This window comes from Artemia franciscana, chromosome 15 (assembly GCF_032884065.1).
Source record: "Artemia franciscana chromosome 15, ASM3288406v1, whole genome shotgun sequence".
Taxonomy (NCBI): domain Eukaryota; kingdom Metazoa; phylum Arthropoda; class Branchiopoda; order Anostraca; family Artemiidae; genus Artemia; species Artemia franciscana.
In genome coordinates, this window is record NC_088877.1 from 2,927,941 (window position 1) to 2,946,606 (window position 18,666).

The 18,666-nt window shown below is 34.5% G+C and overlaps 1 protein-coding gene across 1 annotated transcript in view; it reads left to right on the forward strand.

The window, feature by feature from the left end:
* Positions 1 to 7,334: 7,334 nt before the first annotated feature.
* The window catches only part of LOC136036708 (phosphatidylinositol 4-phosphate 3-kinase C2 domain-containing subunit alpha-like), a 144,048-nt gene continuing 132,716 nt past the window's right edge, over positions 7,335 to 18,666 (forward strand). The window contains exons 1-2 of the mRNA XM_065719037.1: positions 7,335 to 7,421; positions 12,197 to 12,409. Coding sequence (XP_065575109.1) covers positions 12,205 to 12,409 — 205 coding nt within the window. The 5' untranslated portion in view covers positions 7,335 to 7,421; positions 12,197 to 12,204. The remainder of the gene's footprint in view (positions 7,422 to 12,196; positions 12,410 to 18,666) is intronic.

An 18,666-nucleotide genomic window follows, 5' to 3' on the forward strand; every position in this document is an offset into this window, starting at 1 on the left:
ATAAAGAGTGCTTTTACCTATAATATGATCCAGCGGAGCTATTCCAGTATCATTATAAAGATCAGAGGAAGGGTAAGGCCGAGGGAGAAGAAAAGTAGCCTTCACTGCCTTATTTTGGTCTCTTTGAAGTGAGCAGAGAAGAGATTTATTAGTATTGCCCCAGACAGAGCAGCAATAAGAAAGGTAAGGATGAATAAAAGCATAATAAAGAGAAACCATAATATCAGGAGGAAGAAATTAGTTAATCCGGTGCAACATTGAAGACTGGCGGAGGATTAAGGAATGGGTGTGAGTTATATGCGGTTTAAAAGATAGAAAACAGTCAAGATACACACCAAGAAGTTTCACCATAGTAGCTTGTGGTATAATATCATTCCCAAAAGTCAGGGTGATTGGCTCCCGTACGTCTCTCATGCGGTAAAGGGTCCTAAAGTTGACAAAGGCACTCTTTCGGCTGTTAAGAGCCATACCATTTGACAAGCACCAATCCTTTACTTTATCAAGAAGACCTTGAGCTATAGAAGTGGCAGATGGCAGGTCCACCGCAGCAATGAAAAAATTACTGTCATCAGCAAAAAGAACAGGGTGAACATGGGGATGAAGAACTTCAACAAGATCATTAATGTAGATTAGAAACAAAAGTGGTCCAAGCACAGAGCCTTGTGGGACACCTTTCAATACAGGCAAAGTAGTGGAAGAAGTACGGTTAACCAAAACAAACTGAGATCTATCTGAGAGGTAGGACCTAAACCAATCTAGTGGGACTCCACGCACACCAAATAAGGATAGTTTAGACAGAAGAACATTGTGGTCAACCATATCAAATGCCTTTGAAAAGTCAAGAAATAGACCCAAAACACACAAGCCCTTGTCCAGATTAACACGCACAAACTCTGAAGCATCAGTAAGTGCATGTAAGGTAGAGAATGAGGGACGAAAACCATACTGATGGTTAGTGATGAGAGAATTTCCATCAGTCGAATTAGTACAAAAAACAAATGAAGAGAGTCGACGATACACTACTTTTTCAACAACTTTTGAGATGACAGGAAGAAGAGAAATAGGTCTGTAGTTTGAAATTAAAGACGAATCACCTTTTTTGTGCAAAGGTGGAACAGTAGCAACTTTAAATGAATGAGGGAAAATACCAGAAGAAAGAGAGAGGTTAGTTATGTGTGAAATCGGATGAGAAACAAACTGACTAATTTTTTTAAGGACATTATTACTCAAACCAAAACTATCAACTGAACGACTGCTAGAAATCTCAGTAGTACTACATGGGGAAAGGAAAAAAGACTTCTGTGCCAAGGGAAAACAACTTACTCTACTCAGGGGTGGAATTAGAACTGAAGGAAGTGTGGTGAAATACGAATTGAAGGCACTCGCTGAGGATTGTTTGTCCACAACAGAACCTTCAGCATTTCTATAAAAACATGGAGAGGAATGTTTGAGTTTCTTGCGAGAGAGAGCTTCATTAATGGCAGTCCAAACCTTGCGCAAATTCCCCTTGCATTCATTAATTCGACGCGAAAAATACAGCTTTTTTGCTAAACCAACTGAAGAAGTGAGCACATTTTTGTAATGTTTATACTTCAAAAGATCATCCTGTGTCTTACTTTTACATGCAGCCTTGAACAAAGACGCCTTCATATGGGTTGCATTGATCAGACCTCTAGACATCCATGGGCATTTGGGTGTAAAATTCCTTGGCTTATTTCTAAGAGGAAAATGCTTATCCAACAGAGTTCCCATACGACACAAAAATAATCTAGTTGCACAATCAGGATCATTAGCTTCAACAACACTAGACCAATCATTACTCTGAAGACCATGTATTAAATTAGAAATTTCTTTATCTGTAAAAGTTCTAAAAGAAGACTCACCTTTCTCATCCAAAGTAATCTCAGTTTTAGGCACATATGGTGATAGATAAATAGGAAAGTGATCAGAAAGATCAGTGAAAACAAGACCAGAAGAGAACTTCAAATTAGGAGAATGAGAAGTGAAAATATTATCTATTAAAGTGGCAGAATTTCTTGAAGGGTCAACACGAGAAGGAAAAAAATTGAAGGAAGTAGCCCTGAAGAAGAAAATACATCAAAAAGATGGTCACATTCATCATTTGATCCAACATTTAACATATTGCAATTAAAGTCTCCCAAAACACAAATTCGTTTTTTAGAGAAAGTCCCCACACCGGAAAGCTGAACAAGCAAATGTGTTGGAAAAGGAGGGGGCTTATAAAGCAAACAAACAGTATCACATGCAATCTGGCTTTTCAGATCAATGACAAGAGAATAAACTGTCCTACTATTAGACACCACTGATGTAAACAAGGATTCAAGGTCAGATCTTCTACAAAATTCAATATTAGATTTTATAAACAAAGAAATACCCCCAGAAAACTTTGTTACCATTCTAGGGACGTGAATAGCAATATAACCATCCATATCATCATCTGTAAAATTATCACTATCAGATAACCATGTTTCTGTCAAGCCTATGACATCAAAAGGGCAAGAATTAACTTTGCTTATTTAGTAAAATGATACTTTATAAGATAAGAGATGATGTAGGCAAAGTTTTAAGAGAAGACAGTGTGGTTTTAGAAAAGGTAGAGTATATGTCGACCAAAATGACACTCCTAGGTTAATTATTCAGTAGTGCCTGAATTATCAAACACCTTTGACCCTCATTTTTATATATTATAAGAAAGTGTTCGATTCTGTTGGTAGAAGAGCTTTAGCGAAGGTCTCATCTTTGTATGGTTTGCTACACAAATACATTAAAGTGATTAGTACTATGTATGTGAATAACACAGCTGCGGCTAAGGTAGGAAATGGGGTTAGGAGCTGGTTTCGTATTTATATCAGGAATTAAGCAGGGTTTTGTTCTGTTCCCTTAATATGGATTATTCTCATCCAAAGCACAAGAAAGGCAATGAAGCACAGGACACAAGAAAAGGATCACAGGAAAGGAAATAGAGAACGCGGAATCAAATGGGGAGGAAAAATTCTCCTGGATTTAGATTATGCTGATGATTTAAGCATCCTAGATGAAAGTGGGAGTAAAATAAATAAACTCTTAAAGGTTTTGCCAGTTCGGGGTTAGAATAGGTTTAAAAATTTACATTAAGAAGAATAAGTCGCTAACGCTGGGTATAAATGAAGATGAAAAGGTGACGTTGGGTAGCAAAAAGATTGATCAGGTGGACAATTTCATTTACCTTGGTAGTATTATTATTAAAGATTTATATATATATAGATTGGAAGAGCTGTGAAGATGGTAAAATTAATTACAGTTTTAAATTAAAACAGTTTGTGAAGTTGCTGACGGTTTCTTAGGAATGAAAGGTAGGACTGCAGCTAGGAATATTGGTGAAAAGGCTTTATGTTTAATAGAGAGAAGATGGGCCGTGTGCAAGACTTATCTGAGGGGACAGATCAAATGAAAAGAAAAGGAACGTATAGAATGTTGTAAACACTAAAATATAATCTAAGGAGATGTGAAGTGGGGGTCATGGATAAAATTGCCGACGATCTGGAAAACGTAGCTAACCGGCATAATAATAAAATATTGTACCGGCATGTAAATAAGTTGAAAGGGAGTAGTCAATTTGGACTTCTCCCAGTTGAAAGTAGGATTGGGGCCACTATTAGAGATAAGGAAAGAGTTAAAGAGAGTTGGGCAGAACATTTTGAGAATGTGTCAAACTGAGATAGAGTTGTAGGAAGAGATATAGAGGAAGGGGAAATTTGTTTATACATTGGATGTGAAGGAAAGTTTGTTTTATGAGAAAGAATTAGCAAGAGTAATAAAAGAATTAAAAAGTAATAGGGCTCCAGGTGATGATAGAGTGGTAAAGGATTTTATTAAATTTTGTGGCTCTGAGATTAGAAACCTGAGTTATGAGTGCCTGAGTTATCAAACACCTTTGGTCCTACTTTTTACAGATTGTGATCAAGCGTTCGATACTGTTTATAGAAGAGTTTTAGGAAAGGTCGTATCCTCGTACGGTATACCAAACAAATGCATTAAAGTGATTAGTGCTATGTATAAAAACAACACTGTTGTGGTTAAGGTAGGAAATGCGGTTAGCAGCTGGTTTCGTATTAAGTCTGAAGTTAATCATGGTTCTGTTCTATCCTCCTTTGTATGTATAATTTTGATGGTTCTTGTCTTAAGAAGCACAGAAAAGGCAATGGGAGACCACGAAAAAAGTGAAGAGGAAAAACTGTCGTGGACATATTTTATTGATTATGTGAACAGCTTCACTTAACTTTGTATTATTACTAATACAGACGGCTAAGATGTTAAAAGTAGAATAGCCAAGGTTCAGGTTGCTTTCTCACAGTTAAAAAACTTTGGAAGAATAAGAAGATAATTCTGTAAACCAAGAATAGAATATTGGAACCTACAATGATGACAGTGGTCAAATGTGGCTCTGAAGTTTGGGCGCTCCGAAAAGTGGATGAACATTTGCTTGATGTTTTGAAATATTGCCTATAGATTGTTCTGGGTACCCGGCTGATTGACCGTATTTCTATAAGTAGACTGTAAGAAAAGTGTGATTCTATCCCACCTTCTAGGGGCCATATTGAGAGGAAGGTTGAGATGACTAGGGCACTTTTTGTGGATGAATAATGGCGGATTTCCAAAGATTTTCCTTTTTGACCAACCGTCTAGGGTTAAGTGGAAAGCAGGTCGTCTCTGGTAGTGGTGGGAGCATGTCATAAAGAAAATTTAAAGAATTTTGAACTTTCTGGGAGCGTATAAAGAGGGTGCTTTGAATAGACTGGGACGGAGGAGGAACGTGCGTAGCTGTGGTGGCCTCAGGTGGCTTATTGCTGCGTTGTGCTGCTAGTAGTAGCTGTTGAAAAGTTATGCATGTATCATCACAAGCATTAAAGTTGTTAAAGAAAATGACTCATAATAGTGAAATTTTCATTGTGACACTAGTAACAAAGAACTATAGCTAGAAGCTGTAGCAGACAATGTCACAACCAGAACCTCACAGTTAGGTTTCGCTCTTGGTTCTGGGGAATTCGTAGAGCTGACATAAAAGCATTAAAGCTTCGTATTTGCATTGCTGAAAAATTTTCTCAAAAGTACTAAATTTGGAAAATTATGTTAATATACTTCTTGCTGATTCAGTAAAATTGTTTTTAAAATCCCTGTTGTTTTCAAGCATTTAAGAAAGAACCTAAACCAACCATTGGAATATTGCTGTCACGAATAATTGATGAGTGACTCGAATACAAACTTGAATTAAAATCAAGGTGTCATCATGCCATGGCTAATTTGAGTATAAATCTGGCATTAGCCTTTTTCAGGATTGTATAAAAGGGATGTCATTTCACTTTGTTGATAGATAGTCTATCATCAATCCATCCATCATAGGGCAGAACTAATGTAGATAGTCATAGAACTGAGGGATGATCAAGATTTTTGAGTTTACTCATGACAGATAATGTCTCCTGAACTTGTATGCAAAATACTGGACTAGATTTGCTTGGACTCACAGTTGAACCAATGACAAGCTTAATAGACTTGGCTCCTTAGTTTTAGGTGCCCCTATTTTACTAACTTTAGGTTATTCAAAAATGGAACAAAATAAGTAAGTGCTAAATTAGCCACACAACCCTCTTTTTAAACCCATTAAATTTAAGAATGAATTTAAATTAAGATGGTCCTTATCTTAGCCTGATCTGTGGAACCATAAATGATAGTGTGGGTCATTTAATGTACTTGTTTGTAGAATTGAGTGAGTTGAGAAATAAAGTGCATTGAAAGTATAGGTTAGATGAGAGATGGCTGGTGAATGTATATAGGGATAAATGTTTTACAAAATTTAAAACTTAAAACAATTACTCAGTTTGGCAATGGAGCACAGAAAAAGAATTTTGTGATTTATTTTTTGTTGTTTCTATTACGTTTGTTCACAGTAAAGTAATTAATAGTCATTTTTCGTTTTATATTGCCATGGCCCTTGAGCATTAATGTAATAAAATATACTAATGTGCATCAATTAGTTTTAAACAGACAAGAGGTCTATATTTCTTGGCTTCAACAAAATTCAAATCTAAATTTAAACATAAAGAAAGCACTCATGTAAAAAATAATTTCTGAGATAACAATGGTTAATCATAACATTAGCCTTATGCTAATCGCATTTTTTTGCAATTTTGTGCTTTGTCTTGTAGAAAAAAAAAATGAGCAAAAAACATTTTTACCCATCGACCCTAAGGTCATAAATGTTGGGCACCCCTAAGATAAAATAAACAAGGCTTCGACTATACATCAGTATTCTTTAAACAGACAGAAGGAGTAAACCTTCAAACCTTGAAAAATTCAATTTGACTTTTGGCTTCTCTATTTTCAAAGGAAGCTTTAGATTTATAATTATTAGATTTTTTCGCATCCAACTATAAACAGTAAGTTCAAGTGACCATTCACTTAGTCAACTTGCTCAGGGAATATCATACAGCTTTTGTATACTTTACCCGCAACAACCCCAACGTGCGAATATATAGCCAAAATTATTATATATTTCAAATATATTCTGCTGCATTTTACTGTCTTTTTAGTTTTTTTTGTCGAAGTTGATCGAATTTACAGGTACACGGGTTGAAGCAAGTAAAACAGATTGGCAGAAAAATGGAAAATATGTATTTTCAGGTTTATATTTGAACATTAGGGGGGTTTGAGGTAAAATATAGCAGGTTTGGAGGCAAAATGTGTTACCTAAAATTATTCTGCATATTATGTTTGGAATAAAATACTGTTTTAAATAGGTTTGGAATAAAATATTGTGAATACTTTTTTTTAGAAGGGAGGACAGTTCCCCTCAGGGAGAAGGGAGCTTTGGAAAGTAACTGTAATCCATGATACCAAAGAATTTCTTATTTGATTTTTCCTAAGAATGCCTCAAAAAATTTTTCGGGGAAGTTTGGAAAGCAGTTGATGCAAACAATTCTTTTAGAAATTTGAAAAATTATAAAAACCTCTCACACACCAACACAAACAAATTCCTTTCATTTTTAGATGAAAGATCCCATCCATGCATTTTATTACGTTAAACAAATGCATTGGCTGTTAGATGGTTTTCAATTTTAAAACTTGGACTCAAAAGTAAAACTAAAGTGGTGAAACGGTGTATCGTTCGAGGCTCAACTCGTCGTTCTAAAGAAAGAAGTACTAAAAACCTTTGAACGGCATTTCAAACGACGGCTTATAAACGTAAAGTAAAACAGAACGGCGGAAGCGAAACCAAGGATAGGATTTCGAATGAACGGCGAAAATGAACGCAGCTAATGAGCAATTAGCAGTGAAGGAAAAGAGCAGATATTTTAAATTAATACCTCGTGCGTTTATCTCACAGACACATTAAGAGTTACTATAAGCACTGTTGATCTAGGCAGGTCAAGTGAATATTTTGATTTTTACTTCATAATTTTTTGTAGCTTTTTGATCAATCCATTATAAATATGATATAAAATTGCGATCTGAATAGGAGAAAACATATTCCTTTCAATGCTCTTTTCTAATTCAAAAATGACTATTGTTTCCTATCCTCCTCTAATATGAACATTTGTATATTAAAAACAATTGTTGGCTATCCTTTTCTCATACAAATCTGGTAAAGGTTAAGCATAGCAGCAATCTGGAAGGAGGCATACTAGGACCAAAAAATCATTAAATTCTTCACTTTAATTATACTTCAACTATCAAAGGTATTAAACTTTTCTGTTTTGCCATTTCTAATTGCTTATACCAATTATGTTAGTTATTTTTACACAGGTCTGCCCATATGAGACTATTAGTGCTGGAGATGAATTCACAAAAACCACAAGATAATGGTTCTTTGGTGTTTTCCCCATTACTATCTGGTTTATCAATTATGTTAGTTTTTTATTACATAGAACAGGCCTAGATGAGGTCACTAGGGAGGGGCTGTGGTTAAATTATCAAAATACATAAAATTAACACTCTAAAATGTTCTCTCTGTTAAGTTCTCCTTCTGAAGAGTTGCTATTCTAGACCTTTACTACAGTATTTCATCTCAGTGAAGTATTTAATAAAACTATAAGAGAGAGCTCTACTATAATAGGTTAGATATGACTAGGTTAGATATAGGTTATTATGACTTGCTAGGTGCTTCAACACTTAAGTCTAAGTTTTCTCTTCACTCCTCTACAGCTCCACTAAGGGATACAGCCAAAAACTGTAGGTCCCCAGAAACCAGCAGCTTCTGTAGGCTGTTAAAACTTCTTCACTGTTTACTCTGTTCCACTACAGAATAGTCTCAGATGCCTCTGTTCAGTCTAAAACTAGGGAATCATTCAAGAAGGGTGTTGATTAAGACTTGAAAAATCTGGAATAGAAGTTAACTTAGGATGTTAACTCCTGAGAATGTTGAAACCCTTCCTGCAATAGACCACATGACCTTATCTGGTTTAACACCACCTTTTCTTGCTGGTCAATGCAATTTATGGTAATAACATTTGCTGTTCTCATAATACAATGCTCATCTTATGATCCAAGATAACCTACAGTCCTATTTGATTTATTTCTCTGTTACTTTTTTTTCTGTATGTACATTGTATTTCATTGTTAATGGGTAGGCTAGCTGTATTCTTGACAGGTAGTACCTACAGTACTAAAGAGTGCCTATTCTTGGACAAAGAGCCTGATTAAAAAGTATCTTCCCTTGGCCTAGGTAACCTGTTCCTAACCTTTGATTTTATATACACTTATTTAATTGGAATTGGCTAATAGTTAAGATTAACCACCTATAGTGTAAAGGTAGGCTACTGATGATTCAACAGTTTTCACCAAAAAAAAACACTTTTTCTACTCCAGAAGGCTTAATTTAAAGACTTTTGGTATGAAAAAGGTTTAAGTATGTAGAAAAAATAAAAAATAAAGGCTATAGAAGAAGAAAAAAGAAAAAATGTAACTCTAACTGTTTGATTAAAAATTTGAAGTTTTACTGGAAAAGGGTACAAAACTCTGATTTTCTTAATGTGTTTTCACCTACAAATTTGACAGAACAAAAAAACTATCTGTTTCAATGCAATTGAAACACTATCTGTGCAATCCTACACATGTTGAAATACTTGGGGAATACTTTTGGGTGGATCCTGGTGGATTTGACATGCCTATTCTTTTTACTTTATTTCTTTGTTTCTCTTCAACTTTTTTAAATGTGTAAATGTATAAAAACTATTCAGATAGTAGAAGCAAAAAACTGAAAAAAATGCCTCAATTATAAGGACAAAATTGGATAATTATATGGAGTGTAATCATGTGACCTAGGTCTCTATAATATATTGTGTGATATAGGTTTCTTTATAAATGCTCTCTGGAATGGCCAACTTTCTCTCAGCTTTAATGGTCCAGCAAAGATTTCTTTGCTGTTTACAGTTAAAGTGTTGCCAACATTTAGCCATTTCAAAGTTAATCTACCAGTTTAATCCACTTTAAGAAATTTTAGTTTTGGTTATGCTTTGTCTCTAAAGTCTAGTATTCTTGAAATATGCATGTCCTACTTAAGATTATTAGAACTTTGTGACACTGACAAGTTTAACATGTTTCATTAGCATTCTAGTTGGGATTGGGTGTAATAGGAATTCCATGTTAATTAGGGGGGAGGGCTCAGAGAGTTTTTTTTTTTGTATTTTAAAGATTGACATCTATTTGAAAAAAAAAACATGTATAATATTTACTAAGAGAGGGTGTACTTCAAATTTACTCAGTTATAAAAGAATTAATGTGTTGTGATCAACCAAGTCAAATGCTTTAAAATATGAACATAGCATGAGGACAAAATGTAGTTCCTAAGATGATAGAAAAATCAAGCATCAGATCAGTAAAACTACAATTACAAAAAATTAATATTTTTTCATGTGAAATATTATTACAAATAATCATAAAAATCTCTCGTTGTTAAGAAAGTACCCATAAATTCAATAGCTATTTTTTGTAAGAGAACCCTTTAATTTCGACACCAATTGTTTCTCATCTGTTCTACATGTTTAGTGAAGTTTTGACAGAGTTCGACTATATTTCAACAGGGCCTGTTGCTGTCTGTCAAAAATTTTGACAAGGTTACTACAAGACATTCTCAAAAGAAATGAATCTCATAATAGAAGCTAATATCTTCATTTGAATTTGGCTGAAGGAACATTTTTAGTCAGTCTGGTATTCTACTACATCAAGCAAGAATTTTTGGCACTTAGAACATAGTTCTGTCAATATACTATTAGCTGCCATTTTAACTTAATTTTTCTTTTAAAAAGTCTTTTTCTTTATATTTGAACTTCAGTATATCTTCAAGTTGGCTACATCTGGCCCCATTTAGGGGACTAGGATTCAATTGTAACAACAGCAACAATTATATTGGAAAGAGCTAGAGAATCTTATATTATAAATCTTTTTTCCTAACTGATTTCAGCCCTATAAATAAACTCTTAAGAAACATTGGATATCAAAAATACTAAAGCATTAAATGTTCTTGTGATTGATTTACTGAAGGTCCAAACATTTCTTTTATAACTGATTAATCTGAAGTTTTGATCTTGATTAAAGAAGTGGTTTTCAAGATGTTACACTTAGCAACCCCTCATATTGAAGATCTCTTAGAGGATAAAAGAGTTTAATAGTAGAAAGATAACTGCCTTTTTGCCTCATATTTTGCAATACAGAGCTTTATTTGAGATAAAATGATCCATTAGCAACAGGAAGATGACAAATAATGATCTTTGTAATTTACCCCTGCCCCCATTCTGTGAAGGTTAAAATTGACGCTGGAGTTTTGTGAAGACTTGATATCTGATGTTGGATTCTTATTTGTCATGCTTGGTTTGATAGAGAACGACTGCTTAAACCAAAAAACATGTCAAAATAGAAATTCTTTTTTTACCTCTCATTTTTCCTCTTCAAGAGGGGTATGGGGTAGTTGTGCAAGGGGTTTGGGGGGATTTTTCCATATGATTAAGCTGATTTTTCTGAACGTACTGATTTTAAATAGTTGTTCTGCAATTTCTTTGTGGGAGATCAAACTGTATTTTTCTCAACTAAAATAACTTTGAACAGCTAAAGAAAAAGGCATGGGACAAGGAACAGCAAAAATCACATTTCATTCCAAAGGAAAACACTGTACAACAAAATACATGGTTAGAAGACAAAGCAAAATTACAGTGCAATGAAGGAACATGTTAGTTTAGCTTGCGTGAGTCTACAAAGGATAAACAGGAAGGAGGAATTGAATTTAAACCAGAATTATCTATATCAATTGAAATTGCTGATTTTTTTTCCTAGAATTACTTCCTAGTCTTCCTGTTAATGCATCAAAGAATCATAAATTTTATAGGATTGGTTTTGCCCTGTTACTCTCACTGTTACTTTTCTTCTAACTGTTGCCTTTGATGTTTCACTTCTCTTGTTTTATAACTTTGTTCATTCTAGAGTGGATAAGAAATTCAGGCATGAATTTCTTTTTTCTTCATGTGAATCTTTGTGTCCTGTGTTTCTGTTCAGAATTGTTTGTCCTTATTTGTAATTTTGCATGTGTCAAAAGATACTGACACAGATATGACCACTTCCTACTTGAAAATGAATCTGACAGTTTTCAAAATAAAAAACGAAAACTTTCCTTTCCATCAAAATGCTCTTTTGCTTCTGTTTTATTTTATTTCATAATTTTTTTTTAATCTAGTGTTACTTTTGAATAATAACTGTAAAATTAGAATGGGTAGTTAAAGGGTTAAATCCATTTAAAAAGGAAGAAAAAGAAAATTCAAATAGAGGACAAATTCTTTGCAGTCAATATAATAGAACAAAATAAATCTAACTTTAAAACATTCTCCCTCCCCCAGCGGATGGTTCAAAGAACCCCCTTATCCCCTAAAAAATTGATTCTATTTTTATTTGCATTTTAATGCCCTTAATCACAAATAATCCATAAAACTGTTTGTAGTGGACATTATCTGGAAATATGACAACTCAAACTTAAAGCTCCATCTCTAATAGGTAGACCCTTGTAAATTTACAAACGAACTATGTCAGAAATATGGACATGTTAGATTTCTAGTATATCCAAATATATCCTATTTAAAGAATAAACAAATTGGAATATATAAGAAGATTTCAATTCTCTTTATATTATTTCAACTGACATTTAAGTTTATTTCAGGCTTGTTCATGAGTGATGAAGGAGACTATGATGAACAAGAACAGCAATTCCTCAGAGACTTGGAACTAGCAAAGTCTTTAAGCCTAGCAAGCTATGCAGAGCAAACATGCAAAAACATATCTGCAACTCAATCTGGAAGAAGCATAGCGCTGGTCCAACCTTTCACAGAACCAATTAAGGAAAGTGTCCAAGGGAAATGCATTATTAGTCCTGGTAAATTTTTCTATATCAGTTTCTTTTTTGAATGAGTTTTTTTTTCACCATTCTTTTTTTCTGAAAATGAATTGTGCTTTGAAAGTTCTATTTTGAGTCTGTATCTACTGGTCACTGACAGAGATGTATGCTCTTCGAGATTGGTTGGGATCCTGAAATAAAATATATTTTATATGCTTTGGTACTATCAAGGCTTTTTTTAAGATAAGGGCTCTAGAATGCCAGAAAAGTGCATGTTTAGACTGTCAATCTCCAAGGTTTTTCTTTTTGCACTTAGTAATTTCCATTTCTTTCAATTTTGACTTATTATGTGACTATCTCTGCTTTTTTCAATTTAGTATAGCAGTTTGTTTTTGAAGAAGTTTTAAAACCCATCCCTGCACAAGAACCAAGTGTTTTTTCTTCTTGTAATTGCCTTTTAAGGATATGGGGAGTACATTTTACATGAAAAACGTCAATAGATACCTACATAGGGGATGGGGGGGGGCTGGTAACTAATGCCTCTTGGGATGACAAGACTCCCAATAGCCTCTTGGGCAAGGGATGTAAATTATGCCAGTTACCCATTCTTTACCTATAGGTTTTACTATTGGGAAAGTGGGATTATTTGATCCTTGGTCCCAAAAAGGCTAAGGGTGTTAAGGGAAGTTTTTATGGAATATGAAGGGTCAAACTAAATCAGAAGACATGTGTATCCAGGTACCAAAAGAGCATATGTGTAATATCTCGGGTATAATTAACAGTATCTAGTTGAATCCTTCAGGGAATTTTGAACTGAACCAAAAGACACTCTACATCCAGGTTGTCAAAAGGGTGTATATATAGTATTTCACGGACGGCTTAATGTTTTAAGCTGAGGGTATTCGGGTTGTCAAAAGGATAAATGTGCAATACCTCAGGAACTGCTAAGGGTATCCAGTTGAAACTTGATGTGTTTTTCCTCAACCAGAAAAAAAAACTTGTTCATAATGAATTAGCTCAATATGCATTTATTTTAACCATCAAACAGTTAAAACAAAATGCAATGAAATAAGATATTTAAAATGAAATCGTCCATATTCAAGGCTGCAAAATGATATGGCTACAGAAGGCCTATTTATTTGAAAAATTTTCCCCCACCCATCCTTCCTAAGTTCTCTAGTACATCTATTATTAAAATCTGTTGCAAAATTTTGTCACAATTGTAAATGGTAGGCTAAGCCAGAATCTTGGTTCTTGTGCAGGAAAAAAAACTTAGTGTATATTCCTATATAGCCTACAAAATGGCAATTGCTGTTCAAAACGTTCAGAAATTAATTATAAAAAAATCTATTAGAGAAGTTTCTGAAGAAAAGTATAGAGGTACATTATACCAAAGACGCGAGTACAAATAAAGTAAAATAATAATTTAATTTAATAACAATCATCATCAATGAATAAGTGAGACAAAAAATGAACAGATACTATAATTAATAATCTAGTCAAACTTAAAACAAACAGAAATCACTGCAAACAGGGTAGGGCTAACCTCCCTTCCTCCCATGATCTTTACCTCACTTAGTGTTTTATATGGAAATATGGGCAAGAAACTTTGAAGCAAGTTCTGAATAATACACTGCTGGATGTGTCTGGCCGAGGAGCTTTATGTCATCAACCAGTTCCACAAGTTGATCTTCTCTACTACCTTAGGTATTCTTTTGATTGCCACATGGCATAAAAATGTAAATGTTACACTATTTCATCGAGAACCACCGTTGGGTTGGCAGACTTTGACGTTTTAAGCACTTCCTCCCCCAAAAGATACTCTGAACTACATATTATTCGTTTTTTGTCCAAACATCTACGGTTACCTTCTATGAAGCAGTAACTTCTTATGCACATATAGAAGAGATCAAGTTCTGGAAAGTAAAGCTGTTCCTATTGATTTGATAGGTACATGCCTGACATCTGCACTTGTTTTATGTCTTTAAGCACCTTAATATAGGTCAGATAAGAGATTACCAAGCTGCAGTATTTGTGTTTTGGTTTATCAAACAGTTCATGGTAAAAAACTGTAGTAAGGAGAGACCCGGCTCAATAGTAACCAAAACTCTAAAGAATTGAATATTGATATCAATAGCTACATCAAAAGAATCGCATTTTAATGCTGATTTTCAATATATAAGTTTAATCAAGTTTATTCTTACCCATCAAAAGTTAGAAGCCTAAGAAAATTTGCCTAAAAGTCATAGAATCTTAACGAAAATCACACCATCAGATCTAGCGTATTAGAGAACCCTATTGTAGGAGTTTCTAGCTCCTATCTACAAAAATGTGGAATTTTGTATTTTTTGCCAGAAGGCAGATCACGGATGCGTGTTTTTTTGTTTGGGTGGTTTTTTTTCCAGGGGTAATCGCTAAGTTAAGGGGTGCCCTTTTTAAGTGACAAAAAAAATCGGAGGGCACCTAGGCCCCCTCCCACGCTAATTATTTCCCCAAAGTCACCAGATAAAAAATTCTGAGATAGCCATTTTATTCAGCGTAGTCAAAAAACCTTATGACTATATCTTTGGTTACGACTTACTCCCCCACAGTCCCCGTGGGAGGGGCGACAAGTTATAAACTTTAACCAGTGCTTACATGTAGTAATGGTTATTTGGAAGTGTACAGACGTTTTCAGGGTGTTTTTAGGTTGGGGGGATTGAGAAGAGGGAGATATGTTGGGGGAACTTTCCTTGGAGGAATTTGTCATGGGGGAAGAAAATTTTCATGAAGGGGGCGCAGGATTTTCTAGCATTATTAAAAGAACAATGACAAAATAAATATGAAAAAGTTTTTTCAACTGAAAGTAAGGAGAAGCAACTTAAAACGAACTGAAATTATTACGCATACGATGGGCTCACCTCCTCCTAATACCTCGCTCTTTACGCTAAAGTATTTTTAGTAATTTCAACTATATATTCTACGACTTTTGTGATTCAGGGGTCATTCTTAAGAAATTGGGATAAAATTTAAGCTTTAGTGTAAAGAATGAGGTACTGACGAGGGGGTGAACCCCTTCATATACGTAATAAAAACATGAGTTTACAGAAATTTGTTACGTAAACTAATTTGTAAATTACGTATATCTTTTACTAATAAAAACATTCGTAAAAAAATAAAAAGTTCTAGTTGCCTTTTTAAGTAGCCAAAAAATCGTAGGGCAACTAGGCCTCCTCCCCCGCTCCTTTTTTCTCAAAGTCATTCGATCAAAACTATGAGCAAGCAATTCAGCAAAAAAAAAAAAAAAAAAAAAATGCAAATTTCGTTTTAATTATTCGTCTGCGGAGAGCCAAAAGCAAAACATGCATTGATTCAAAAACGTTCAGAAATTAAATGAAAAAAACTAGTTTTTTTTTAACGGAAAGTAAGGAGTGACATTAAAACTTAAAACGAACAAGAAAGTACTTCGTATATGATAGGGAATGCTTCCTCATCAACGCCCCGCTCTTTAAGGTAAAGTGTCTTACTGTTTTAAAAAGTAAGTTAAGAGAAAGAGTCAAACTTTAGCGTAAAGAGCGGGGCGTTGATGAGGAAGCATCCCCTTCCAAATACGAAGTAATCTCTGTTCGTTTTAAGTTTTAATGTCGCTCCTTACTTTTCGTTAAACAAACATGTTTTTTTTTATTTAATGAATGGTTCAGGTCCAGATGTTTTTAAGGATTTTTATCAAATTATTATTGATCTGCGCAATTACGGAAGTGGGCATACTGATAATATAGCTGTGGACTTGTATCATGGTACCCAGTCCCCATTTTCAATGAAGCCCATGGGTCCGTTCGTATGGAATGCGCTGTCTGTGAGGACTAGGGTGGCGTAACACATATTTCAGTTAAAAAAATCGGGAGAGGGGGATAATTGTTATGAGTGGTTGGTCTGGTAGGGGAGAAAGGGTCGGCGAGGTGGTAAGGGTGGGAAAATGGGTAGGTAAATTGGTATTAGGAACATAGGCTAGGAGAGGGGGATAAGTGATGAAGACTGGGTTTGTATTATTATTTTTCTTCCATATTTTCTATTTATCTATTATTATTTTTAATTCACCTATTTTATTTTATATTTTATAGGCTATTTATTTATTATTGATTAACTTGGTGATTTGGTTTAATAGTTAAACAGTTACATTACACGGACTTTCGCGCGACTGCCACCCCTCATTAGTTTTCCTTCAGTGCGAATATATTGTTTTTATATATTTGTTTGTGACACTCAGAAATAAAATTTAACTTCTAAAATGCCAGAACTTCATTTGAGCTTCAGTGAAAACAAATTACATTTTAAAAATCATTCAATCAATCAATTACTTTATTAAGCGAAAATAAAGAAAAATTACCAAGCTTTAGACCCCCACAAAGGCTCTTTGGCCTGTGATGCTAAGAGACCAAACATTTAATTAATTAATTTAGAACAGAATCAAATAGAAAGAAGAAAAAAGAAGGTGAAACACAAGAAAATAAGGTCAAACACAAAAAAAGAAACGAAAAAAAAAACAACAAAAACAAAACAATGACACATATGCTTATGTGGCAAAAACAATTAATAAAGGAATTGGAAAAAAATGAATATAGTAAAAAAAAAGAAACGAAAAACAACAAAACAAAATAATGACATATCTGCTTATATACTAAAATCAATTAATAAATGAATATAGTAAATAAATTAGCAAGTGGAATATATAAATTGAAAAAGAGAGAGAAGGGAGAAGGTAGCTGAATTTTTGGGTATTTGGAGTGGTCAGTCGGGAGGACATTAAAAAATTTTTAAACATAAAATATCAGGACATTAAAACATTTTTCAAAACTCTTTGGAAACTACCAAAGGAGTGACATTCTTGAGCTGAATCAAGTAGGCGGTTTCAAACTATATGACAAGCAGTTAATGGATTAAAGTCAGATCTCACCGATGGAGTAAACAAAATATTAATATTCCTTGAATTTCGAAAGTGATGCATAGACCTATCAGTGACGAAAGAAGGAGTAGTTTATAGGTCCGAGGGAACATCACCATGAAGTTAATGAGAAGCGAATGACGCGCAAGAAAGAATGTAGAGTAACCACAAATCAAGTAAAGTGCTAGTTAAGTTAGTTGTAGAACAATTGGTTTCCTGTATAAGCCTTCTTGCTTTATCATACGACTTAGATAGTAGTTTTAGAAAAGAAGAAAAAGTTGACATCCATACAGTAGGGCAATAAGAGACGTAGGACTGAACTAAGCAATGGAACAGAATTTTATAAAACTGATCCAGGAAAAATATGTTTTAGTTTCCTCAAAATTCCAAGACTCCTTGAGATCTCCATATAAATTAGTCCAATATGATGCTTGAACGAAAGGTTCTCATCAAGAAGTATACCGACAAATCGGACATATAGATCCTTAGGTCTACTGAGAGAACCCCTAGAAAGGTGGATATCAGCTCACTGAGGGCACGCCAGAGAAATATGGGAAAAATTAAAAAACTTCATTTAGCAACATTTAGGGCAAGGCAATTAGCATCAAACCAGAGAACGACTCTCTCGAAGAGGTTCACTAGTTTGGGAAGCATCTCAGACTCAGTTCCAACTACAGTACAAATAGTACTGTCATCAGCAAAGGCAACAAGAGTGTCCCCTTCCTGCGGAAGTGAAGGATTTTTTTGCATTGAAAGATTCAGGATGACATAGGCGACAGCAAACTGAGGGTTTCCGCAAGCATAAGGGCATTAACATCAATCAAAAACAGAAACGGACCAAGAACAGAACCTTGAGGAATACCAAACTCAACTTCAGACGAAAAGCGGGTAAGAGAATCGACAGAGATAGTTCTACCGGACAAATAGAAATCAAACCAAGTATGAGCCTGTCCTCTTACACCAATGTGTGATAGCTTATAATGAAGAATCCCATGAGTTAAGGAGTCAAAAGCCTTACGGACATCCAGGAATATAACTGCAGGGATCAAACCAGAGTCAAGCGCGTTGTGGAGAAAATTTAAAAGCGTTACACATTCATGTCCCATAGAATTAGCTCGAAAGCCAAACTGAAAATCATGAAAAAAACTTTTAGCCTCTAGAAAAGCTAGTAGTCGGGAAAGCATGGTCTTTTCAAAATTTTGCAAAAAACAGACAGCAAGGATATAGATCGACATTTGGCTGGATCGTTCCGAGATCCACCTTTATATAAAACAATTACTTTAGCTCGTTTAAGAGAACTGGGGAAAATCCCGTTTTCAAAAGAAAGATCTATAAGCTTCGTCAGTGGGGGAATAATTGAAATTAACTACCATAG